Genomic DNA, 26,501 nt, shown 5'->3' on the forward strand with positions numbered 1-26,501 from the left:
TCCGTGGGGCGACGCACAATCGGCCTAGCGTCGCCCGGGTTAGGGAGGGATTGGCCGGTAGGGATATCCTTGTCTCATCGCGCACCAGCGACTTCTGTGGCAGGCTCCTCTGAATACATTGGTGCGGCTGGCTTCCGGGTTGGATGCGCGCTGTGTTAAGAAGCAGTGCGGCTTGGTTGGGTTGTGTATCGCATGACTTTCAACCTTTGGACGCATGACTTTCAACCTTTGTCTCTCCCGAGCCCGTACAGGAGTTGTAGCGATGAGACAAGATAGTAGCTACTAAACAATTGGACACCACGAAATTGAGGAGAAAACGGGGTAAAATTTTAAGAAAAAATAATGAAAAAAAAAATACTTTTTTAAAATGTATTTTTTATTAATTAGGGATAAAAAAAAGATTTAAAACAGTAATAGTAATGACAGTAAATTTGTTTTTTTCACAATCTTTCTGAAGTTTGGTGCGGGGCTCGGTAAAAAAGCGTCTGTTCAAGCAGTCATTTTGACCTCTCAGGGCTAATACTCTCGACCACTGCTACTCTAACTTCCGCAAAGCCCTCCCCTGCCCTCCCTTTGGCAAATCCGACCACAATGCCATCTTGCTTGTCCCGGCTTATAGGCAGAAACTCAAACAGGATGTATCAGTGATGAGAACCATTCAACGCTGGTCTGACCAATCGGAAGCCACGCTCCAAGATTGTTTTGATCACGTGGACTGGAATATGTTCCGGTCAGCCTCAGAGAACAACATTGACCTTATACGCTGACTGTGCATTAGAGATGTCGTACCCACTGTGACTATTAAAACCTACCCTAACCTAGAAACCGTGGATGGATGGCGGCATTCGCTCAAAACTGAAAGCGCAATCCACCACACTGAACCATGGAAAGAAGTCTGGAAATATGGCTAAATATAAACAGTGTAGTTATTCCCTCCACAATGCAATCAAACAAGCAAAATGCCATACTGGGTCAAGATGGAGTCGCAATTCTAAGCTCAGACACAAGACGTATGTGGCAGGGTCTTCAGGAAAGTACGGACTACAAAAACAAAAACAGCCACGTTGCGGATACCGACGTCACACTTCCAGACAAACTAAACACCTTCTTTGCCCGCTTTGAGGATAATACAGTTCCACCGTCGCGGCTCGCTAACAAAGACTGCGCCCCCCCTCTCCTTCTCAGTGGCTGACGTGAGTAAAACATTTAAACTTGTTAACCCTCGCAAGGCTGCTGGCCCAGACGGCATCCCTAGAGGCATCCTCAGAGCATGCGCAGACCAGCTGGCTGGTGTGTTTATGGACATATTTAATCTCTCCCTATCCCAGTCTGCTGTCCCCACTTGCTTGAAGATGCCCACCATTGTTCTTGTACCCAAGAAAGTAAAGGTAACTGAACTAAGTGACTATCGCCCCGTAGAGCTCACTTCTGTCATCATGAAGTGCTTTGAGAGACTAGTCAAGGATCATATCACCTCTACCTTACCTGACACCCTAGACCCACTTCAGTTTGCATACCGCTCCAATAGGTCCACAGGTGACGCAATCGCCATCACACTGCACACTGTCCTATCCCACCTGGACAAAAAAATTATACCTATGCATTCAACACCATAGTACCCTCCAAGCTCATCATCAAGCTGGAGGCCCTGGGTCTCAACCCCTCCCTGTGCAACTGGGTCCTGGACTTTCTGACGGGCCGCCCCCAGGTGGTGAAGTTAGGAAACAACATCTCCACTTCACTGACCCTCAACACTGGGGCCCCACAAGGGTGTGTGCTCAGCCCTCTCCTGTACTCCCTGTTCACCCATGACTGCGTGACCATGCACGCCTCCAACTCAATCATCAAGTTTGCAGACAACACAACAGTAGTGGGCTTGATCACCAACAACGACGAGACAGCCTACATGGAGGAGGTGAGGGCATTCGGAGTGTGGTGTCAGGAAAACAACCTCTAACTTAACATCAACAAAACAAAATAGATGATTGTGGACTTCAGGAAACAGCAGAGGGAGCAGCCCCCTATCCACATCGAAGGGACAGCAGTGGAGAAGGTGGAAAGTTTTAAGTTCCTGGGCATATATATCACAGACAAACTGAAATGGTCCACCCACACAGACAGTGTGATGAAGAAGGCGCAACAGCGCCTCTTCAACCTCAGGAGGCTGAAGCAACTGCAACGCCCTCAACCGCAAGGCTCTCCAGAGGGTGGTGCGGTCTGCACAACGCATCACCGGGGGCAAACTACCTGCCCTCCATGACACCTACAGCACCCAGTGTCACAGGAAGGCCAAAAAGATCATCAAGGACAACAACCACCCGAGCCACTGCCTGTTCACACAGCTATCATCCAGAAGGCGAGGTCAGTACAGGTGCATCAAAGCTGGGACAGAGAAACTGAGAAACAGCTTCTATCTCAAGGCCATCAGACTGTTAAACAGCCATCGCTCATCCATATACTTATATGTACATATTCTCATTCACCACTCTAGATTTGTGTGTATTAGGTCTTTGTTGGGGATTTGTTAGATTACTTGTTAGATATTACTGCACTGTTGGAACTAGAAGCACAAGCATTTCGCTACACTCATATTAACATCTGCTAACCATGTGTATGTGACCAATAAAATTTGATTTGATTTGATACGACTCTGTTTGCACTGAACGCAAGAGAAGTGATACAATTTCCCTAGTTAATATTGCCTGCTAACATGAATTTCTTTTAACTAAATATGCAGGTTTAAAAATATATACTTTTGTGTATTGATTTTAAGAAAGGCGTTGATGTTTATGGTACATTTATATACATTTGTGCAACGATTGTGCTTTTTTCGCAACTGTGCTTTTGTTAAATCATCACCCGTTTGGCAAAATTGAAGTAGGCTGTGATTCAATGAGAAATTAACAGGCACCGCATTAATTATATGCAACGCTGGACAAGCTAGGTAACCTAGTAATATTATCAACCATGTGTAGTTAACTAGTGATTATGTGAAGATTGATTGTTTTTTACAAGATAAGTTTAATGCTAGCTAGAAACTTACCTTGGCTCCTTCTTCTTCTTCGGTGGGGTTTATCGGTGATTGGCATCCAACGTTATGGTGCATTACCGCCACCTACTGTACTGGAGTGTGGGCCAGAGACAGGGAGAAACTAAATCCTACCTGCCAGCCCCTTTGCTCTTAAAGAAGATTACAAAATATTTGAAGCTATATCTAATGACTTTCTGCTCAATATACTCTTTAAACTAATTTCCTGTATCCCCTTATCTCTCATACTAGTTCTCATCCTCTCTCTTTCCCTCCAATAATGTCCACACTGTATCAATACATACTCCACTGTTTCTGTTTCCTGGCATTACTCACATTTTCCTGTTGGATGCTTTCCTATCACATGTAAAGTCTTATTCAACTGGCTGTGGCCCACCCTTAATATTGTAAATATAGCACTCCCCAGAAGGAGCAGTCTTCCATAGGAATGTAGAATTCTACAGTACTTTAATTAAATGTTTCATGGACAAAATTACATATATTTAAGTATTTTGTTCTTGTAGTGGTGACAGTATTATTAGTAATCTCTAAGGTGATACTTTAAGGAAATGTTTTTTACATTTCTTTAATTTTTAATTTTTGTGTTTAGCTCACAATATAATTTACACGTATGCATGAAGGTGATTGTAATAAAATAAATGTGGTGAAAACGAATGTAGTTCACAATGGTGGGGGAGTACCAATATTAGGCCAAGATTTTTCTTTTATCTTTATTATAAAAATATTTGTAAAAATATTTTTTTTCTTGCAGAAAAAACAGTATACATACAAGAAGTATACAAACAGACAATGATAACATATGCTAGGGGGTACAACAAATGACAAATTATGCAAAGACCTTTAAAGATGCACACATATTGATTGTTTTAACACCTTTCTTATTAGGAGAATGTAGAATGGTCTTAATGTACTGCTGGAATTCCTTATAGATAACACGGAAGATTGTTTTTTTATTCGTGAATTTACATTTATGAATATGAGATTTTCCCATTAGTTCAATTAGATTGATGAGATAAAATGTTTTTTCTTTATCCTTATTATAGTTAAGGAAACCGAGCAGCATATTCTCCCATAAAAAAACTAAAGTCATCAAGAATATTAACAGTTATATAACTTTGAATATCTTTCCATAATTTCTTTACATGTAGACAACGCCAAAATAAATGCAAAAGTGTTTTTGGATGCTCAACACAAAAAGTACAGTTGATGTTAATGTCTTTTTTGAGTTTCTTCAGGTAATGATTTGTAGGGTAATAATTATGGATCATTCTGAAAGAGACCTCTTTGACCTCTTTAACAAGCAGGTATTTGTGTGGTAATAACCAGACTTGTTTCCAACAGATATTATTGACAAATGTATTCCAGTAAGTTGTGACATAAGGAATGGATACAATATCCCTTTGAAATTAAGCACTGTTGTTCTGAGGGAGTAAGCAGAAACAAATGTTTCCTATTGGAGAGTCAACTGGATTAAGCAAGGGTAGGTCAAGGTGAGGTCTGGTTACACCTCTAAACAACATGAGAGTTCCAGATGGAATTGCATCAAAGACTATGGCGAACTCTATGTGTAACAGAGATATTGTAATGAGATTTTAAAAATCCTCAGAATTGAGTAACAATCCTGCATTAAAAAGTTGACTCACCAACAGGATATGATTATTAAACCAGTTCTAAAACAACAAAGACTCGTTTCTAAACAAATTATCCTTATTGTTCCAAATTAAATACCCATGCGTGGAAATATTATGTTTATATATTAATGACCACGCTAAGAATACTTGTCTATGAAAAGCAGATAATTTTGTAGGAAACTTATCAATGTTATAGTTACAAAGTAACATAAAATTGAGGCCACCAAAACAGGAGAAGATGTAATGAGGGATTAAATTCCAAATTGAAGTTGGATTCTTTAAGAAATGCCGAACACAATTTATCTTAAAAGTATTATTCAAAGTCGGAAAATCCCCCAAAAATTGAGACAACCATATTAATATGTGTTCAAAATGACAGATTTCCTAATATAATGTGGATGTTTTTTTTTCCCAAGTTGAAAAGCATCTGGTCAACCACTTTACCTATTTTGTTGTCAAGATGTAGGGACTGGACTGCATAAATACATCTGGAGATACCTTCAGCTTTAGAAAGCAATGCTCAACCTTTCAAGGATGAATCCCTCTGCAACCAATGGTTCTATTTCTTTTAGTTTTTTTCAATAATAGGTATGACATTTTATGAGCGCCTTTCCTGTTGATCCTCATAAACTAAGCAAAAGAATAAACGTCATCTCACTGTCAACTGTGTTTATAAAACTTAATTAACATGTGTAAATATTTGTATGAACATAAGATTCAACAACTGAGAAATAAACTGAACAAGTTCCAGAGACATGTGACTAACATAAATGGAATAATGTGTCCCTGAACCAAATACAGTCAGTATTTGGAGTGGCCACCAGCTGCATTGAGTATTGCAGTGCATCTCCTCCTCATGGACTGCACCAGATCTGCCAGTTCTTGCTGTGAGATGTTACCCCACTCCTCCACCAAGGCACCTGCAAGTTCCCTGACATTTCTGGGGGAATGGCCCTAGGCCTCACACTCTGATCCAACAGGTCCCAGACGTGCTCAATGGGATTGAGATCTGGGCTTTTCGCTGGCCATGGCAGAACACTGACATTCCTGTCTTGCAGGAAATCACACACAGAATTAACAGTATGGCTGGTGGCAATGTCATGCTTGAGGGTCATGTCAGGATGAGCCTGCAGGAAGGGTACCACATGAGGGAGGAGGATGTCTTCCCTGCAACACACAGCGTTGAAATTGCCTGCAATGACAACAAGCTCAGACCATGACCATGACAGACCCTCCACCTCCAAATCGATCCCGCTCCAGAGTACAAGCCTTGGTGTAACGCTCATTCCTTCGACGATAAATGCGAATCCGACCATCACCCCTGGTGAGACAAAACTGCGACTCGTCAGTGAAGTGCACTTTTTTCCAGTCCTGTCTGGTCCAGTGACGGTGGGTTTGTGCCCATAGGCGACGTTGTTGCCGGTGATGTCTGGTGAGGACCTGCCTTACAACAGGCCTACAAGCCCTCAGTCCAGTCTCTCTCAGCCTATTGCGGACAGTCTGAGCACTGATGGAGGGATTGTGCGTTCCTGGTATAACTCGGGCAGTTGTTGTTGCCATCCTGTACCTGTCCCGCAGGTGTGATGTTCTGATGTACCGATCCTGTGCAGGTGTTATTACACGTGGTCTTTCACTGCGAGGACGATCAGCTGCCTGTCCTGTCTCCCTGTATCGCTGTCTTAGGCGTCTCACAGTACCGTCCCACATCAGCAGTCTTCATGCCTCCTTGCAGCATGCCTAAGGCACGTTCATGCAGATGAGCAGGGACCCTGGGCATCATTATTTTCATGTTTCAGAGTCAGTAGAAAGGCCTCTTTAGTGTCCTAAGTTTTCATAACTGTGACCTTAATTGCCTACCGTTTGTAAGCTGTTAGTGTCTTAAAGACCGTTCCACAGGTGCATGTTCATTAATTATTTATGGTTCATTGAACAAACATGGGAAACAGTGTTTAAACCCTTTACAATGAAGATCTGTGAAGTTATTTGGATTTTTATGAATTATCTTTGAAAGACAGGGTCCTGAAAAAGGGACGTTTCTTTTTTTGCTGAGTATATGTTACTTTTTCCTTGACTGGAATATTGCATATAGATCAGGCCAAGATGGAGGCACGATGGCTTCAACACAGCGTCCCCTATATGTCATCTAGTGTACAGGGTCTACCAGTGTTATCACTAGTTACCACAGCCACAACGTCGGAATGGGCCATATCGTAAAAATTCACGGGGAAAAAAATGCCTTTTGGTCTTATTTTATTGTTAGGGTTAGGCATACGGTTAGCAGTGTGGTTAATGTTATGGCTATGTTTAAATTAAAACGTTAAGAAGATATATTGTAGAAATAGGAGGGCTTTAAGGCTTTGTGGTTGTTTAACTAGTGAAGACCGTCTGCCAGGGAGACGAATACAGGTTTAGAAACTGCTACTAGAGAGAACCACTCATTCGCAGATTCTTCAATACCCGTCAACCAAACTCGTGGGAAAACCCCGGGGGGTGGGACTTAACCTGAAACCCAGCCTATTGGCACTTGTGATGGATGCAGATTGGCCAATGGGTTATGATTTGGCATATTTTCAGGAGACAAACATTTCGGGGTCTATTGGTTCTGTAAATTATCTTTATTCCTCTCGCTATAAGGCCTGACTTATTTTGTCTGTCACGTAATATATGTTTTGTGTGTCATTATTTAATAGTATAGTCTAAGAGTCGTTCAGAAAAATATTTAAAAGCCGTAGATAACATGCTCTTGTTGCATGGGACAGCTAGCTATCCATACTAGCTACCCTGCCTAGCTAATTTCGAGGCTGTCATATCAATTATCAGCTGGCTTGCTATCAACAAGCTAGCCAGTTAATTGTACAAACGTATCAAAACGTCAGCTACTAAAGGACGGCATTGGAATGAGCAGGTGACATGACACTCCAGCACCGAATTGACGTTTGAATAAGGTAAGAAAACGAGCTAGCTAACGACGTTATGTCACAATGATAGCTATATTTCATGTTTGATTCCTCGTCATACGTCAGATTATGATATGGATGCACCTGATCAAATATTGCATGGTTTGCTATACTGGCTAGCTAGCCCTACAGCAAACATGTCCTAGTATGTGTGCTGTTTTACACTAATTGACATGTTCCATGGGTGTTTTCTCAATGAGGGTCCTAACTCATCCATGATTAAGCAAGGCTTGGCAGTGACACATTCTTCCTTCTTCTCTCACGCATCATCATCATCACTCGCTGCTGCTGACTGGCTTGATTCAGTGATGTCACTGATGGAATATGCAAGACCACTGCTGCAATGATGATACAATTAATCTGCTGCTATTAATATTTAATCTGTTGGGGCTTTTGAATGTTGTGATGGTGTGTTTAAATAGTCAGTGTTACATCCCAGTCATTTTATTTTCAGGAAGTCAGCACCATCAGTATGTGGCTATATTGTACTTCACACATTCATACTGTTAAAAGGGACAAGTGGGCTACTTTCAGAAGTAGTTGTCATGTCAGATAATGCCCATGTAAGCAGTAAGCACTGCAGTAGTGCATGTTGTTGACCAAGGGTCATTCAATTATGTGTATTTTGAAAGGGTCGTGGAATTGAACCAGGGTCTGTAGTGATGCCTCTAGCACTGAGATGCAGTGCCTTAGACCGCTGCGCCAATCGGGAGCCCCAACTTGCTTGATTGATGCACAGACATGAGGTGTGAATAGCCTAGATGTGAGAGTGGCCAGAGAACCATAAAGAGGAGTCATGTCAGAGGTGCTTGGATCCCCCCTTCATATTGGGTTTGTCAAAACAGGTCGACCCTGTAATAAAGTGGCGGTGACTGTTTGTCAGGAAGAGGCTTTTGTCTGAATTCCCCTTCACAGCTCCCTTAACACACTCTGACCATATCTGATCATCACACAGCTAGGGGAAATCCAACATTTCTCAAATTCTGAGTCAGGCCCGAGTGAGTTTTGAATAACGTTTATAACGGTGTGTTTGAATAACGGCTGGCTTAGAATCCATTTGTGTTAATATTGACTGTAGTACCAAGGCCTATGCGGCATCACCCATTTCTCATCTTAAGAGGAGAGTATCAACAGGTTTTGAGCATATTGTCTGCCTTCTTCAAAATTGCCTTCAGGGTAAAGCCATTTGAATTCAGTCAGTTTTTGGACAGCATCCCTGTCAACTTTCTATGCATGTTTGCCTATGGAAGAAGTGTTAAGAAGGTGACTTTTTGGACCTGAATGCAAAAACATTCAGGAGGTAAAAGTGCTCAAAGTTGACCCATTTTGCATACCCCACCATACCATGAGACATCAGTGTCTTCGTCACTGGAAAAGATAAGTGGTTCAGCTTGATATCATGTCAAACTATTTTATTATTTCTTGAAATGAAGCATTTTTATTTAATTAGCTGTTTCTTTTTCCATAAACTATTAAATAGTTTGACAACCCTGTTTGTAAACTTTTAAATTGTCAATCCCAAACTCTTTATTTTTTACTAGTGATGACGACATTGATGTTTCATGGTATGGTGGGGTATGCAAAATAAGTAAACTTTGAGAACCTTTATCTCCTGAATGTTTTGGCATTCAGCTACAAAGTCACTTCCTGAGCACTTCTTACAATGGGCAAATATGTATGGAAGGTTTAGTTTAAATCAAAAGGCTCAATGCTTATTTGGGTTAATATAGCCTAGCCATAGGCCAATTTTGGGGGGGAGAAATTGAGCTGAGATTTATGATAAGTCAGTGATTTAATACAATTAACCTGGAGGAATTCTATGACCTTTTAACAACATTGTCATAATAACAGCATGCCTTTCTTTTCATACACAGGTCCTTCAAAGTACATTGGGGCATGCAGGCAGACAGTTGAGACCATTATGAGGGCACCCCAGGCCAGCAGGAGCCTGTGAACGGCCATAACACCCTCTCTGTCTACTCTCTAACCAGACAACCTTCCCCTCAGGTGTTAGGCCTAGTTTCTCTCTCACCCTTGTTATGCCCCTTTCACTGCTTTGGGGATAGAGGAACGTTCATAAAGGGAAGAGAGATGGCCTTCATATTGGTTTAGGAAGACAAGCAGACCTTGTATTTTCCCCTGCTATGCCCCAGCTGACCCAGCCCCTACAGCCATGAGCTCTGCCCTGTGGAGCCAGGAGAAGCCCAGTGGGGGCTTCAGGGAGGACTGGCGCTTCTACATGGTGGTCAAGGTAAATATTAATATGTTTAAAGAGCCATTGAATATTCCGAATGTCACCTGTGTTTTTCTGTTGCCCGGATTTCAGTCTTCTACAGTGGTTGCACCACTAAAAGTTTTGCGATTATGCTGCGGTACTTAGAGGTATTTTGTGGTTTAGTATGGTACGGGGGTAGCACAGAGCAACACATTAAGGGGTATTGCACTAATAATGGCGCTGACTAAGGAAACATTCCTACTGTTCTTAGTGCCAGTCTGCACATTCAAACTAAAACAATGTAACTAATAATGGCATATTTATGCTTACGCTAAAACAATAATGACAAAAATACTCTTTCAAAATGCCGACGTTTATTTAGTTATAGCTCCATAATGAATTACTATGGGAATAAATACCACTGAATTAGAGAAATATTGGAACAAAGTTGTCTAAAGGTAAACAAATAGTTGCTTACTGGAAAATACTCTTTCAAACACACACGGTCACATTGTACAGCGCCATTATGGCTGCTAGCAGGTAGCTGGAGAATAGACTTGCCTAGAAGGAGGGTAGGGGGAGAATTCTAAGTTAGGTTGGCTGTATCACAACCGGCCGTGATTGGTTGCAATTTTCAGTTTGAGGCGGCTTTTGGTTTTAATTTAGAATCCTCCAATCCTCTATATGTATTTATTGGCGAAGAGTCATGTCATATTTTTCTCAGGTCCGTAGGTGACCGTAGGTGACCTGAGTCTCACTGGTGTTGAGTAATGTGCTGTTAAAAGTAGTGTAGGTCTTATTTATTTAAAGAGCATATTGAAGTTCCATCCTAATGGAAACACAGATGTTTTTTTGTTTTTCTTGGAATAGAAACACCATAATATTAATCAAATTAGTTAAGCAAGTACCAGTGAAAAGTTTGGTCACATCTACTCATTCCAGGTTTTTTAAATTTAAAAAAACTATTTTCTATGTTGCAGAGTAATAGTGAAGACGTCACAACTATGAAATAACACACATGGAATCACTTAATAACAAATTCCTATTTACAGTTGAAGTTGAAAGTTTACATGCACTTAGTCATTAAAGTCATTAAAGTCAGAAGATTATACACTAAGTTGACTATGCCTTTAAACAGCTTGGATAATTCCAGAAAATTATGTCATGGCTTTAGAAGGTTCTGATAGGCTAATTGACATTGGAGGTGTACCTGTGGAATAGAGGTCGACCGATTAATTGGAATGGCCGATTAATTAGGGCCGATTTCAAGTTCATAACAATCGGTAATCAGCATTTTTGGACACCAATTGTGGCCGATTTAAAATAAATAAAGGTAAAAAAAAACATTTTTAACTTGGCAAGTCAGTTCAGAACACATTCTTATTTTCAATAACGGCCTAGGAATGGTGGGTTAACTGCCTTGTTCAGGGGCAGAACGACAGACTTTTACTTTGTCAGCTCGGGGATTCGATCTTGCAACCTTCCGGTTACTAGTCCAACGCTCTAACCACCTGCCTTACATTGCACTCCACGATGAGCCTGCATGGCAAGCTGACTACCTGTTATGCGAGTGCAGCAAGAAGCCAAGGTAAGTTGCTAGCTAGCATTAAACTTATCTTATAAAAAACAATTAACCTTAACATAATCACTAGTTAACTACACATGGTTGATTGTATTACTAGTTGTCCTGCGTTGCATATAATCGATGCGGTGCTTGTTAATTTTAGGTTCCTGGTTTGAGCCCAGGTAGGGGCAAGGAGAGGGACAGAAGCTAAAGTGCCTATACGAACATCCAATAGTCAAAGGTATATGAAATACAAATGGTATAGAGATAAATAGTCCTATAATAACTACAACCTAAAACTTCTTACCTGGGAATATTGAAGACTCATGTTAAAAGGAACCACCAGCTTTCATATGTTCTCATGTTCTGAGCAAGGAACTTAAATGTTAGCCTTTTTACATGGCACATATTTCACTTTTACTTTCTTCTCCAACATTGTTTTGCATTATTTAAACCAAATTGAACACGTTTCATTATTTATTTGAGGCTAAATTGTTTTTATTGGTGTATTCTATTAAGTTAAAATAAGTGTTCATTTAGTATTGTTGTAATTGTCATTATTACAAATAAATTAATCGGGCGATTTTAATCGGTATCGGCGTTGAAAAATCATAATCGGTCGACCTCTACTGTGGATGTATTTCAAGGCCAACCTTCAAACTCAGTTCCTCTTTGCTTGACATCATGGGAAAATCAAAAGAAATCCAAGACCTCAGAAGAAAATTGTAGACCTCCACAAGTCTGGTTCATCCTTGGGAGCAATTTCCAAACGCCTGAAGGTACCACATTCATCTGTACAAACAATAGTACGCAAGTATAAACATCATGGGACCACATAGCTGTCATACCACTCAGAAAGGAGACGTGTTCTGTCTCCTGGAGATGAACGTACTTTGGTGCGAAAAGTGCAAATAAATCCCAGAATAACAGCAATGGACCCTGTGAAGATGCTGGAGGAAACGGGTACAAAAGTATCTTTATCCACAGTAAAACGAGTCCTATATCGACATAACCTGAAAGGCCGCTCAGCAAGGAAGACGCCACTGCTCCAAAACCGCCATAAAAAAGCCAGACTATGGTTTGCAACTGCACATGGGGACAAAGATGGTACTTTTTGGAGAAATGTCCTCTGGTCTGATGAAACAAAAAATAGAACTGTTTGGGCGTAAACACCATTATGTTTGGAGGAAGAAGGGGGAGGCTTGCAAGCCGAAGAACACCATCCCAACCTTGAAGCACGGGGGTGGCAGCATCATGTTGTGGGGGTGCTTTGCTGCAGGAGGGACTGGTGCACTTCACAAAATAGATGGCATCATGAGGGAGGGAAATGATGTGGATATATTGAAGCAACATCTCAAGACATCAATCAGGAAGTTAAATCTTGGTCACAAATGGGTCTTCTAAATGGACAATGACCCCAAGCATACTTCCAAAGTTGTGGCAAAATGGCTAAAGGACAACAAAGTCGAGGTATTGGAGTGGTCATCACAAAGCCCTGACCTCAATCCTATAGAACATTTGTGGGCAGAACTGGAAAAGCGTGTGCGAGCAAGGGGGCCTAAAAACCTGACTCAGTTACACCAGCTCTGTCAGGAGGAACGGGCCAAAATTCACCCATCATATTGTGGGAAGCTTGTGGAAGGATACCTGAAGCGTTTGACCCAAGTTAAACTATTTTAAAGGCAATGCTACCAAATACTAATTGAGTGTATGTAAAGTTCTTACCCACTGGGAATGTGATGAAAGAAATAAAAGCTGAAATAAATCATTCTTTCTACTATTTTTGTGACATTTCACATTCTTAAAATAAAGTTGTGATCCTACTGCCCTAAAACAGGGATTTTTTTTACTAGGATTAAATGTCAGGAATTGTGAACATTAAGTTTAAATGTATTTGGCTTAGGTGTATGTAAACTTCTGACTTGATCTGTACATGGAAAGCCTACTCCTTCCTCCCCGCCGGGGTATTGAACCCAGGTCTCCCGCGTGCTCGCACGACACTGCGATTCTTTAGCTAAATAGCCCAGAACTGTTGTCTACTACCGACCATCACTTTGTACAGCGCCATATTTTCCATTCCATCCAAATGGAACCCCAGAGGGTTTTTTGTATTTATTGTAATAGAAACACCATAAAATGAATCAAATTAATTAAGCAACATTTCTTAATCTGTTCTTCCAAAAAAAGGTTTTAAATTCTCTAGTACAGCCACTATTGAAGGCTATCAAATGCTTCTCAAAGATTCCCTCTGGTGGTCAAACTAGTACTAACTAGCATTAATGGTACCAAATGGATGGCACTTAAATAACGTTCCATAGAATTTTGCAGCTGTGCTGCAGTACACTGCAACTTTTAAAGGACGAACCACTGTTGGTGTGTTTTCTGACCGATTCTGTGTTTGGTTAATGATTCTTGTCTCCCATGAGACACTGTAGACATGAAAGCCCATTTTACTTCCTCAAAATCCCCAGAATTAAGATACCTGTAATTCATTTTGAAGTTTTTGCCATGGATGTTTTTATATATATATATATATATATATATATAATATATATATAATATATATTTTACATCTAACTAAGGTGCTTGGTGCAGTATTTCTCAAGTAAAAAAAAAGTGACATGTCTTATTTAAACAGTCTCACTGTCTATGCTATTGGATAGAGAGTAATCACTGCAGCTGTTCACCCCATGTTAATGTACTAATGGACATCGTCAAATCAAAACCCTTTCTTCGTTTACCCATTGTGATTAACAGATGTTCCAAACTCTGTTTTAGACTGACTTAATGAGCAAAATTATGCTACTGACACTAGAATAACTTTCTGGCTCATATCGATGCCAAATAAGCCATTTTCAAAGGGATTCGTTGCTTTTTAAAAGCAGTTGCTCTTTAAGAAATTCCTGAATTTCGCTAGGGTTATTCAAGATTTTTATTCAAGAAGGCTTGTTTATCGAAAGGTTTACTTTGTGTTTCATATTTTGTTCTTTTGGCTATTGTTTTTTTTTTTTTTTTAATAAACTCAGGAAGATAAGTCCTGATGTACTAATGAGTTTCTTTGATTATGTTTGGATTGGCTCTTTTATTCCCTATATAATATATAATATAGTTATATATTATATATATATATATATATATGCCCAATGGGCCCTAGTCAAAATCGGTGTAGGGAATAGGGTGGCATTTCTAACAGATGGAGACCCTTAATAACTCAACACAATTCTTCTAAGGAGTGTACAGTGGAGAAGCCTCCCCAGAAGACCTTGAGGATCCCCCGGGGCAGCCTGGGACAGGCCTGCCAGGAGAGGAACAGCCTGGGGCGCACGCTGCCCCCCAGCAAAGGCAAGAGGAGCCTACGCGTCCTGGACCAGACCAATGTGGTGCTGAGCCTGGATGAGCGGTTGGTCTAATTAATGGATAGTGACACTATCATGCTATATTGCAATTTTATATAAAGACAATACAAAACAACAGCAATACTCACATTTGATATACACTCCATGACTAAAATGTTGTGGACACCTGCTCATCAAACATCTCATTCTAAAATCATGGGCATTATATGGAGTTGTTCCACCTTTTGCTTCTATAACAGCCTCTACTCTTCTGGGAAGAATTTCCACTTGATGTTGGAACATTGCTGCAGGGACTTGCTTCCATTCAGCAACAAAAGCATTCGTGAGGTCGGGCACTGATGTTGGGCGATTAGGCCTGGCTCACAGTCGGCGTTCCAAATCATCCCAAAGGTGTTTGATGGGGTTGAGGTCAGGGATCTGTGCAGGCCAGTCCTAATCACATGACAATGCACTGGGGCATTGTCATGCTGAAACAGGAAAGGTTGCCACAAAGTTGGAAGCACAGAATCGTCCAGAATGTAATTGTATGCTGTAGCGTTAAGATTTCCCTCCACTGGAACTATGAGGCCTAGCCCGAACCATTAAAAACAGCCCCAGACCATTATTCCTCCTCCACCAAACTTTACAGTTGGCACTATGCATTGGGGCTAGCGTTCTCCTGGCATCCGTCAAACCCAGGTTTGTCTGTCGGACTGCCAGATGGTGAAACGCGAATCATCACTCCAGACAACGTTTCCACTGCTCCAGAGTCCAATGGCAGTGAGCTTTACACCACTCCAGCCGACCCTTGGCATTGCGCATGGTGGTCTTAGGCTTGTGTGCGGCTGCTCGGCCATGGAAACCCATTTCATGTCACTCCCGACGAACAGTTGTTGTGCAGATGTTGCTTTCAGAGGCAGTTTGGAACTTGGTAGTGAGTGTTGCAACCGAGAACAGAGTATTTTTACGCCCTTCAGTACTCGCGGTCCCTTTCTGTGAGTTTTTGTGGCCTACCACTTCGTGGCTGAGCTGTTGTTGCTCCTAGACGTTTCCACTTCACAATAACACCACTTACAGTTGATCGGAGCAGGGCAGAAATTTAACTAACTGACTTGTTGGAAAGGTGGCATCCTATGACTGTGCCACATTGAAAGTCACTGAGCTCTTCAGTAACTCCATTCTACTGCCAATGTTTATCTATGAGGAGTATATGGCTCTGTGCTCGATTTTTATACACCTGTCAGCAACGGGTTTGGCTGAAATAGCCGAATCCACTAAATTGAAGGTGTGTCCACATACTTTTGTACAAATAGTGTATGATATATTGACTTTAAAAAAACAACTTTTTAATATTTTCTTGTGTTTTCCTCTTGGGATTCAAATGTACATCTTGTTGTTGTGTTTGATTTGCAACCAAATCAGGGACGTCCTGGAGCTGGATGAGAAGCTAGCTGAGCTGCTGTTCCCCATCACCAACTGTGAGGAGCGCTATGCCCTGCTGTGCAACAAGCCCAGGCTGGAGCGGGCCAGAGACATCGACTGTGGCTCCAAGGTGCGCGTGCAGCTGCGTTCGGGTGATGAACCTTTGCCCGGGGTAGTCCGATTTAAAGGATCTCTCCTCCCAGACAGGGCTCTCTCCGGGGTCTGGTTTGGAGTGGAGCTGCTGGTGAGAAACCTCATCTTTACTGTTCTTTTAAAATGCATTTTGTAAGCAATTGACCCTCAGTTACGTATATAGAATAACTTTATTTGTCCCAGAGGGAACTTCAGTTATGTGTGATATCGTCTGTGATTTGGTCTTTGTGAAATGTTCCCTGAGGATTTCATAACAGCTAAGCTAGTAAATGGACTCTCTTGCCGTAGCCTACGTTCTGTAAAGATGCAGTAAAGTAGCGGGCTACAAAGGCTCGTTTATTGGAGCACAATGTTGTGTTTATTCCTCCGTGTCCAGTTGTAGGCTGGGTGAGTGGGTGAAGGAGCCGGATGAGAGGAAAGGCTGACCCTTACTCACTATAAAGGGTTTAGCACATTCTTGGGTTTCAGATCAGCGTCTTGATTGAATGCCAGACTTGTATCACGATTGAGAATACTTACCACACATTTACAGTCAACAATGTGTACTTCTGATCTTGATCATACAAACATAAATTTAACAATGCCAATACTGAAAAGCCCTACATGGCACTCAAGAAGAAGTGCAGTGTATAGGATCATGTAACTACACCTTCTAACTGTCCATTATCCCTGTGTAAGAGCAAAGATTATTCAGTTCAGGGCCTGCCGGCTACTCTCCGCAATGAAACATTTTGAGTATGCTGTTATGCCCTCCGCAGTATCGATCTCAAACCCTCATCAAACCCTCATCATCCCTATTCCCTCTCCTGTAGAATGCTGAGTAGGCATTTTGCTGAGTAGCTGAGCTCACCTCACTGTAATGACAGCTCATGCCTCTTGTATCAGCTCAGCCCAGTGCTAGGCTTTTCCTGTGATGGTTAAGGTAAAGGTTAGGGAAGAGGTTAAGGGTCAGGGAAATTCTTTGGCATTACTGTGTGAAGGGTTAAGGTAAAGGTTAGGGAAGAGGTTAAGGGTCAGGGAAATTCTTTGGCATTACTGTGTGAAGGATTAGGGGAAAGGTTAGCGTGTCTGAGTAAGCCACATGCGACTGGCACTCACAGGTTATCCCACGTTTAACATACTGTATGTAACCTATGCCTCTACCTAGGAGGAGGGCAGAGGCCAGGGCTTCACAGAGGGCTCCTACCAGGGCCGACAGCTGTTCCGCTGTGAAGATGAGTGCGGGGTGTTCGTGGCCCTGGACAAGCTGGAGCTGTGGGATGACGAGGAAGAGGAGCTGGGAGAGCTAGAGGTGGATCACGTCATCCTGGTGGAAGAGGAGATGGATTTCCATCCGCTGGAGATCAACTCCAGGGTCCTGGTCCAGACCAGAGAGGGGCCGGAGAGGGGAACCATCATCTTCTGTGACCTGCTGCCTGGGAACGAGAGCCTGGGGTACTATGTGGGAGTAGACATGGTAAGGCTTGAGACGCTTGTCCCATACTGGGGCCTTACTGAGTGGAACCTCTTCAACCTGCTCCTGTCTGCTGTAGAATGGCAGACTGGCAATGTAAATACTGTCAGAGTGGAGATTACCTTTTCCTCTACTGTTAACACTAGGTAAAGGTGAAATGTCCTCCCTACATATATAATAATGCTATATTTATAGAACATGGCTAACAACTTGTAAATTACATCTCAAGTTAGGCAAGAGCCTAGTTCAAGTAGCCCATGTAAGGTTGTTTGTATGATTTGATTGTCTATCCAGAAAAGAAAATATAATTCCTAATGTTTATTTTGCAGTCTAACAACCAGCTGCTGGTGTTGATGTTTCCTGTTGCCAATATTATCAGATGGCATAGCAGTTAAGGAAAGGGAACATGCATAATGACGGAGGCATTTGACTGCAAGTTGTTAGTAGCAGCAGCAGTGAGCCTACTCGGTCTACTCTGGCCTGGGATACACACAAAGGGCAGTAGTCATATGGGGAGCTGGGGAGTGAGGTAAAGTTGCAGGTTGCGTCCCCATTGGCTTCCTATGTAGTGAACTACTTTTGACTAGAGTCCTATGGGCACAAATGTAGTGCACTAAATTGGCAATGGGGTGCCATTGGGGACGTATATAGAGCACTGGGTGGTATGACCAGTAGCGTGGCACAGGGCCAGCGGGTTGGCCAGGCAGCTGAGGAAAGGAGAGGAGAGTCCACTGCTCAGTCCACTCTGCTTCAGCCTCGCCCAGCATACAGAGAACATCAACAACACTCTGACACGCCATATACAAAACAGCTTAGTGTTAGGTGATATTTGTGTAACGTTTTTGTTTATTTGGATCCATTTTTGTTCACAATGGGGCCAACCTTCCAAGAGTACATAGTGGAGCAACCAGTACTGGAGAACTTTGACCCTGCTTCCTGGGGATTGGAATAAGCACCCCTCTGTTTTGAAGATGCGGGGAGGTATATTTTGAGAAATGAGAGAGGGAAGGTTAAGAGGGAGTTAAAGTTCAAGTGCAGACAGAGGACCATTACTGGGTAGAGGGGGTAGTTGACTGGATAGAGAAGTGCTGTCGTAGTGATGACAGGACTGCTGCTGAGACTGGGACTGTAAGGTTTTAGGAGATGAGGAACGCCCGCAGCAGTAATCGGTTGCTGTCTCCGGCTCTTCCAGGACAATCCTATTGGGGACTGGGATGGTGTTATCGATGGGAAGCTGCTGTGTAATTTCGCCAGTCTGGAACACACCCGTCTAGTCCCCATCTGTGATGTAATGCCAGGTGAGTCCAGTGGTCCGGTAGTCTATTCTCTCCTTTTTTTTCCTCACATCAAATGTATATTGTTGTTTCAATTTATTATAATTTCATCAAGTGCAAAACTATATATTTTTCAAATATTCTCTCCCTTATTTGTATCCTATAAATGATAACCGAAGAAGCTTCAGGTATTGCCTATTAGCCATAGTCAGAGCCAGGCAGTTATATGAGTGTAGTATTTGTGGTGTGGGGCGTGTGAACACAGCAGCACTAAGTGGAGTGTTGTATGTTTTACTAGCAGCAGCAGCAGTAACAGAGGCTCTTTTGCTTGATGGCTCTGCTTGTTTTTGAAAGTCAAGTGAGATGCTGCATAGCAACAGAAGCAGCAGCATTAGTAACAGCAGCAGGTGGTAACGGCGGCGGTAACGGCAGTCACCTTACCATGTCTACTCCCTGTAGTAGTAACTGCAGTAGTAGCAGTAGCAGTAGTAGCAGCAGCAGCAGTAGTAACAGCAGCAGCAGTAGTAACAGCAGCAGCAGTAGTAACAGCAGCAGCAGTAGTAACAGCAGCAGCAGTAGTAACAGCAGCAGCAGTAGTAACAGCAGCAGCAGTAGTAACAGCAGCAGCAGTAGTAACAGCAGCAGCAGTAGCAGCAGCAGTAGCAGCAGCAGCAGCAGCAGCAGCAGCAGTAGTAGTAACAGCAGCAGCAGTAGTAACAGCAGCAGCAGTAGTAACAGCAGCAGTAGTAGTAACAGCAGCAGCAGCAGTAGTAGTAGCAGCAGCAGCAGTAGTAGTAGCAGTAGTAGTAGCAGCAGCAGTAGTAGTAACAGCAGCAGCAGCAGTAGTAGTAACAGCAGCAGCAGCAGTAGTAGTAACAGCAGCAGCAGTAGTAGTAACAGCAGCAGCAGTAGTAGTAACAGCAGCAGCAGCAGTAGTAACAGCAGCAGCAGCAGTAGTAACAGCAGCAGCAGCAGCAGTAGTAGTAACAGCAGCAGCAGCAGTAGTAACAGCAGCAGCAGCAGTAGTAACAGCAGCAGCAGCAGTAGTAACAGCAGCAGTAGTAGCAACAGCAGCAGTAGTAACAGCAACAGCAGCAGCAGCAGTAGTAACAGCAGCAGCAGCAGTAGTAACAGCAGCAGCAGCAGTAGTAACAGCAGCAGCAGCAGTAGTAACAGCAGCAGCAGCAGTAGTAACAGCAGCAGTAGTAACAGCAGCAGCAGCAGTAGTAACAGCAGCAGCAGCAGTAGTAACAGCAGCAGCAGCAGTAGTAACAGCAGCAGCAGCAGTAGTAACAGCAGCAGAGTAACAGCAGCAGCAGCAGTAGTAACAGCAGCAGCAGCAGTAGTAACAGCAGCAGCAGCAGTAGTACAGCAGCAGCAGCAGTAGTAACAGCAGCAGCAGCAGTAGTAACAGCAGCAGCAGCAGTAGTAAGCAGCAGCAGCAGTAGTAGCAGGCAGCAGTAGTAGCAGCAGCAGCAGTAGTAACAGCAGCAGCAGCAGTAGTAACAGCAGCAGCAGCCAGTAGTAACAGCAGCAGCAGCAGTAGTAACAGCAGCAGCAGCAGTAGTAACAGCAGCAGCAGCAGTAGTAACAGCAGCAGTAACAGCAGCAGCAGTAAGTAACAGCAGCAGCAGTAGTAACAGCAGCAGGCAGTAGTACAGCAGCAGCAGCAGTAGTAACAGCAGCAGCAGCAGTAGTAACAGCAGCAGCAGCAGTAGTAACAGCAGCAGCAGCAGTAGTAACAGCAGCAGCAGCAGTAGTAACAGCAGCAGCAGCAGTAGTAACAGCAGCAGCAGCCAGTAGTAACAGCAGCAGCAGCAGTAGTAACAGCGAGCAGCAGCAGTAGTAACAGCAGCAGCAGCAGTAGTAACAGCAGCAGCAGCCAGTAGTAACAGCAGCAGCAGCAGTAGTAACAGCAGCAGCAGCAGTAGTAACAGCAGCAGCAGCAGTAGTAACAGCAGCAGCAGCAGTAGTAACAGCAGCAGCAGCAGTAGTAACAGCAGCAGCAGCATAGTAACAGCAAGCAGCAGCAGTAGTAACAGCAGCAGCAGCAGTAGTAACAGCAGCCGCAGCATAGTAACAGCAGCAGCAGCAGTAGTAACAGCAGCAGCAAGCAGTAGTAACAGCAGCAGCAGCAGTAGCTAACAGCAGCAGCAGCAGTAGTAACAGCAGCAGCAGTAGTAACAGCAGCAGCAGTAGTAACAGCAGCAGCAGTAGTAACAGCAGCAGCAGTAGTAACAGCAGCGCAGCAGTAGCAGCAGTAACAGCAGTCAGCAGTAGTAACAGCAGCAGCAGTAGTAACAGCAGCCAGTAGTACAGCAGTAGTAACAGCAGCAGCAGCAGCAGTAGTAACAGCAGCAGCAGCAGCAGTAGTAACAGCAGCAGCAGCAGTAGTAACAGCAGCAGCAGTAGTAGCAGCAGTAGTAACAGCAGCAGCAGCAGCAGTATTAAACAGCAGCAGCAGCAGCAGTAGTAACAGCAGCAGCAGCAGTAGTAACAGCAGCAGCAGTAACAGCAGTAGTAAACAGCAGCAGCAGCAGTAGTAACAGCAGCAGCAGCAAGTAGTAACAGCAGCAGCAGCAGTTAGTAACAGCAGCAGCAGCAGTAGTTAACAGCAGCAGCAGCAGTAGTAACAGCAGCAGCAGCAGTAGTAACAGCAGCAGCAGCAGTAGTAACAGCAGCAGCAGCAGTAGTAACAGCAGCAGCAGCAGCAGTAGTAACAGCCAGCAGCAGCAGTAGTAACAGCAGCAGCAGCAGCAGTAGTAACAGCAGCAGCAGCAGCAGTAGTAACAGCAGCAGCAGTAACAGCAGCAGCAGCTAGCAGTAGTAACAGCAGCAGCAGCAGCAGTAGTAACAGCAGCAGCAGCAGTAGTAACAGCAGCAGCAGCAGTAGTAACAGCAGCAGCAGCAGTAGTAACAGCAGCAGCAGCAGTAGTAACAGCAGCAGCAGCAGTAGTAACAGCAGCAGCAGCAGTAGTAACAGCAGCAGCAGCAGCAGTAGTAACAGCAGCAGCAGAGTAGTAACAGCAGCAGCAGCAGTAACAGCAGCAGCAGCAGCAGTAGTAACAAGCACAGCCAGCAGCAGTAACAGCAGCAGCAGCAGCAGTAGTAACAGCAGCAGCAGTAGTAACAGCAGCAGCAGCAGTTAGTAACAGCAGCAAGCAGCAGCAGTAGTAGCAGCAGTAGTAACAGCAGCAGCAGCAGCAGTAGTAACAGCAGCAGCAGCAGCAGTAGTAACAGCAGCAGCAGCAGCAGTAGTAACAGCAGCAGCAGCAGTAGTAACAGCAGCAGCAGTAACAGCAGTAGTAACAGCAGCAGCAGCAGTAGTAACAGCAGCAGCAGCAGTAGTAACAGCAGCAGCAGCAGTAGTAACAGCAGCAGCAGCAGTAGTAACAGCAGCAGCAGTAGTAACAGCAGCAGCAGCAGTAGTAACAGCAGCAGCAGCAGCAGTAGTAACAGCAGCAGCAGCAGTAGTAACAGCAGCAGCAGCAGCAGTAGTAACAGCAGCAGCAGCAGCAGTAGTAACAGCAGCAGCAGTAACAGCAGCAGCAGCAGCAGTAGTAACAGCAGCAGCAGCAGTAGTAACAGCAGCAGCAGCAGTAGTAACAGCAGCAGCAGCAGTAGTAACAGCAGCAGCAGCAGTAGTAACAGCAGCAGCAGCAGTAGTAACAGCAGCAGCAGCAGTAGTAACAGCAGCAGCAGCAGTGTAACAGCAGCAGCAGCAGTAGTAACAGCAGCAGCAGCAGTAGTAACAGCAGCAGCAGCAGTAGTAACAGCAGCAGCAGCAGTAGTAACAGCAGCAGCAGCAGTAGTAACAGCAAGCAGCAGTAACAGCAGCAGCAGTAGTAACAGCAGCAGCAGTAGTAACAGCAGCAGCAGCAGCAGTAGTAGCAGCAGTAGTAGCAGCAGCAGCAGCAGTAGTAACAGCAGCAGCAGCAGCAGTAGTAACAGCAGCAGCAGTAGTAACAGCAGCAGCAGTAGTAACAGCAGCAGCAGTAGTAACAGCAGCAGCAGCAGCAGTAGTAACAGCAGCAGCAGCAGCAGTAGTAACAGCAGCAGCAGCAGCAGTAGTAACAGCAGCAGCAGTAGCAGTAGTAACAGCAGCAGCAGTAGTAACAGCAGCAGCAGCAGTAGTAACAGCAGCAGCAGCAGCAGTAGTAACAGCAAGCAGCAGCAGTAGTAACAGCAGCAGCAGCAGCAGTAGTAACAGCAGCAGCAGCAGCAGTAGTAACAGCAGCAGCAGTAACAGCAGCAGCAGCAGCAGTAGTAACAGCAGCAGCAGCAGTAGTAACAGGCAGGCAGCAGCAGTAGTAACAGCAGCAGCAGCAGTAGTAACAGCAGCAGCAGCAGTAGTAACAGCAGCAGCAGCAGTAGTAACAGCAGCAGCAGCAGTTAGTAACAGCAGCAGCAGCAGTAGTAACAGCAGCAGCAGCCAGTAGTTAACAGCAGCAGCAGCAGTAGTAACAGCAGCAGCAGCAGTAGTAACAGCAGCAGCAGCAAGTAGTAACAGCCAGCAGCAGCAGTAGTAACAGCAGCAGCAGCAGTAGTAACAGCAGCAGCAGGCAGTAGTAACAGCAGCAGCAGCAGTAGTAACAGCAGCAGCAGCAGTAGTAACAGCAGCAGCAGCAGTAGTAACAGCAGCAGCAGCAGTAGTAACAGCAGCAGCAGCAGTAGTAACAGCAGCAGCAGCAGTAGTAACAGCAGCAGCAGCAGTAGTAACAGCAGCAGCAGCAGTAGTAACAGCAGCAGCAGCAGTAGTAACAGGGGCCAGGGCAGCAGCAGTAGACAGCAGCAGCAGTAGTAACAGCAGCAGCAGTAGTAACAGCAGCAGCAGCAGTAGTAACAGCAGCAGCAGTAGTAACAGCAGCAGCAGTAGTAACAGCAGCAGCAGTAGTAACAGCAGCAGCAGCAGCAGTAGTAACAGCAGCAGCAGTAGTAACAGCAGCAGCAGTAGTAACAGCAGCAGTAGTAACAGCAGCAGCAGCAGCAGTAGTAACAGCAGCAGCAGCAGCAGTAGTACAGCAGCAGCAGTAGTAACAGCAGCAGCAGCAGCAGTAGTAACAGCAGCAGCAGCAGCAGTAGTAGCAGCAGTAGTAACAGCAGCAGCAGCAGCAGTAGTAACAGCAGCAGCAGCAGTTAACAGCAGTAGTAACAGCAGCAGCAGCAGTAGTAACAGCAGCAGCAGCAGTAGTAACAGCAGCAGCAGCAGTAGTAACAGCAGCAGCAGCAGTAGTAACAGCAGCAGCAGCAGTAGTAACAGCAGCAGCAGCAGTAGTAACAGCAGCAGCAGCAGTAGTAACAGCAGCAGCAGCAGTAGTAAACAGCAGCAGCAGCAGTAGTACAGCAGCAGCAGCAGTAGTAACAGCAGCAGCAGCAGTAGTAACAGCAGAAGCAGCAGCAGCAGTAGTAACAGCAGCAGCAGCAGCAGTAGTAACAGCAGCAGCAGCAGCAGTAGTAACAGCAGCAGCAGTAACAGCAGCAGCAGCAGCAGTAGTAACAGCAGCAGCAGCAGCAGTAGTATAACAGCAGCAGCAGCAGTAGTAACAGCAGCAGCAGCAGTAGTAACAGCAGCAGCAGCAGTAGTAACAGCCAGCAGCAGCAGTAGTAACAGCAGCAGCAGCAGTAGTAACAGCAGCAGCAAGCAGTAGTAACAGCAGCAGCAGCAGTAGTAACAGCAGCAGCAGCAGCAGTAGTAACAGCAGCAGCAGTAGTAACAGCAGCAGCAGCAGTAACAGCAGCAGCAGCCAGCAGTAGTAAACAGCAGCAGCAGCAGCAGTAGTAACAGCAGCAGCAGCAGCAGTAGTAACAGCAGCAGCAGTAGTAACAGCAGCAGCAGCAGCAGTAGTAACAGCAGCAGCAGCAGCAGTAGTAGCAGCAGTAGTAACAGCAGCAGCAGCAGCAGTAGTAACAGCAGCAGCAGCAGCAGTAGTAACAGCAGCAGCAGCAGCAGTAGTAACAGCAGCAGCAGCAGTAGTAACAGCAGCAGCAGTAACAGCAGTAGTAACAGCAGCAGCAGCAGTAGTAACAGCAGCAGCAGCAGTAGTAACAGCAGCAGCAGCAGTAGTAACAGCAGCAGCAGCAGTAGTAACAGCAGCAGCAGCAGTAGTAACAGCAGCAGCAGTAGTAACAGCAGCAGCAGCAGTAGTAACAGCAGCAGCAGCAGCAGTAGTAACAGCAGCAGCAGCAGTAGTAACAGCAGCAGCAGCAGCAGTAGTAACAGCAGCAGCAGCAGCAGTAGTAACAGCAGCAGCAGTAACAGCAGCAGCAGCAGCAGTAGTAACAGCAGCAGCAGCAGTAGTAACAGCAGCAGCAGCAGTAGTAACAGCAGCAGCAGCAGTAGTAACAGCAGCAGCAGCAGTAGTAACAGCAGCAGCAGCAGTAGTAACAGCAGCAGCAGCAGTAGTAACAGCAGCAGCAGCAGGTAGTAACAGCAGCAGCAGCAGTAGTTAACAGCAGCAGCAGCAGTAGTAACAGCAGCAGCAGCAGTAGTACAGCAAGCAGCAGCAGTAGTACAGCCAGCAGCAGTATAACAGCAGCAGCGCAGTAGTAACAGCAGCAGCAGTAACAGCACAGCAGTAGTAACAGCACAGTAGCTAACAGCAGCAGCGGTAGCAGCAGTAGTAGCAGCAGCAGCAGCAGTAGTAACAGCAGCAGCAGCAGCAGTAGTAACAGCAGCAGCAGTAGTAACAGCAGCAGCAGTAGTAACAGCAGCAGCAGTAGTAACAGCAGCAGCAGCAGCAGTAGTAACAGCAGCAGCAGCAGCAGTTTAGTAACAGCAGCAGCAGCAGCAGTAGTAAACAGCAGCAGCAGTTAGTAACAGCAGCAGCAGCCAGCAGTAGTAACAGCAGCAGCAGCAGCAGCAGCAGCAGTAGTAACAGCAGCAGCAGCAGCAGTAGTAACAGCAGCAGCAGCAGCAGTAGTAACAGCAGCAGCAGCAGCAGTAGTAACAGCAGCAGCAGTAGTAACAGCAGCAGCAGCAGCAGTAGTAACAGCAGCAGCAGCAGCAGTAGTAACAGCAGCAGCAGCAGCAGTAGTAACAGCAGCAGCAGTAGCAGCAGTAGTAACAGCAGCAGCAGTAACAGCAGTAGTAAACAGCAGCAGCAGCAGTAGTAACAGCAGCAGCAGCAGTAGTAACAGCAGCAGCAGCAGTAGTAACAGCAGCAGCAGCAGTAGTAACAGCAGCAGCAGCAGTAGTAACAGCAGCAGCAGCAGTAGTAACAAGCAGCAGCAGCAGTAGTAACAGCAGCAGCAGCAGTAGTAACAGCAGCAGCAGCAGTAGTAACAGCAGCAGCAGCAGTAGTAACAGCAGCAGCAGCAGCAGTAGTAACAGCAGCAGCAGCAGCAGTAGTAACAGCAGCAGCAGTAAGCAGCAGCAGCAGCAGTAGTAACAGCAGCAGCAGCAGCAGTAGTAACAGCAGCAGCAGTAACAGCAGCAGCAGCAGCAGTAG

The 26,501-nt window shown here is 44.8% G+C and overlaps 1 protein-coding gene across 5 annotated transcripts in view; it reads left to right on the forward strand.

Moving 5' to 3' along the window:
• Positions 1 to 7,211: 7,211 nt before the first annotated feature.
• The window catches only part of LOC109903291 (ubiquitin carboxyl-terminal hydrolase CYLD), a 60,903-nt gene continuing 41,613 nt past the window's right edge, over positions 7,212 to 26,501 (forward strand). For 2 of the 5 annotated variants that reach the window (XM_031814571.1, XM_031814577.1), the window contains exons 1-6: positions 7,212 to 7,625; positions 9,512 to 9,888; positions 14,647 to 14,816; positions 16,174 to 16,417; positions 17,474 to 17,782; positions 18,972 to 19,077. In XM_031814571.1, coding sequence (XP_031670431.1) covers positions 9,811 to 9,888; positions 14,647 to 14,816; positions 16,174 to 16,417; positions 17,474 to 17,782; positions 18,972 to 19,077 — 907 coding nt within the window. In that variant the 5' untranslated portion in view covers positions 7,212 to 7,625; positions 9,512 to 9,810. The remainder of the gene's footprint in view (positions 7,626 to 9,511; positions 9,889 to 14,646; positions 14,817 to 16,173; positions 16,418 to 17,473; positions 17,783 to 18,971; positions 19,078 to 26,501) is intronic. The other 3 variants (XM_031814584.1, XM_031814599.1, XM_031814592.1) reach the window with 2 other exon arrangements.

This window comes from Oncorhynchus kisutch, linkage group LG3 (assembly GCF_002021735.2).
Source record: "Oncorhynchus kisutch isolate 150728-3 linkage group LG3, Okis_V2, whole genome shotgun sequence".
NCBI classification, from domain to species: domain Eukaryota; kingdom Metazoa; phylum Chordata; class Actinopteri; order Salmoniformes; family Salmonidae; genus Oncorhynchus; species Oncorhynchus kisutch.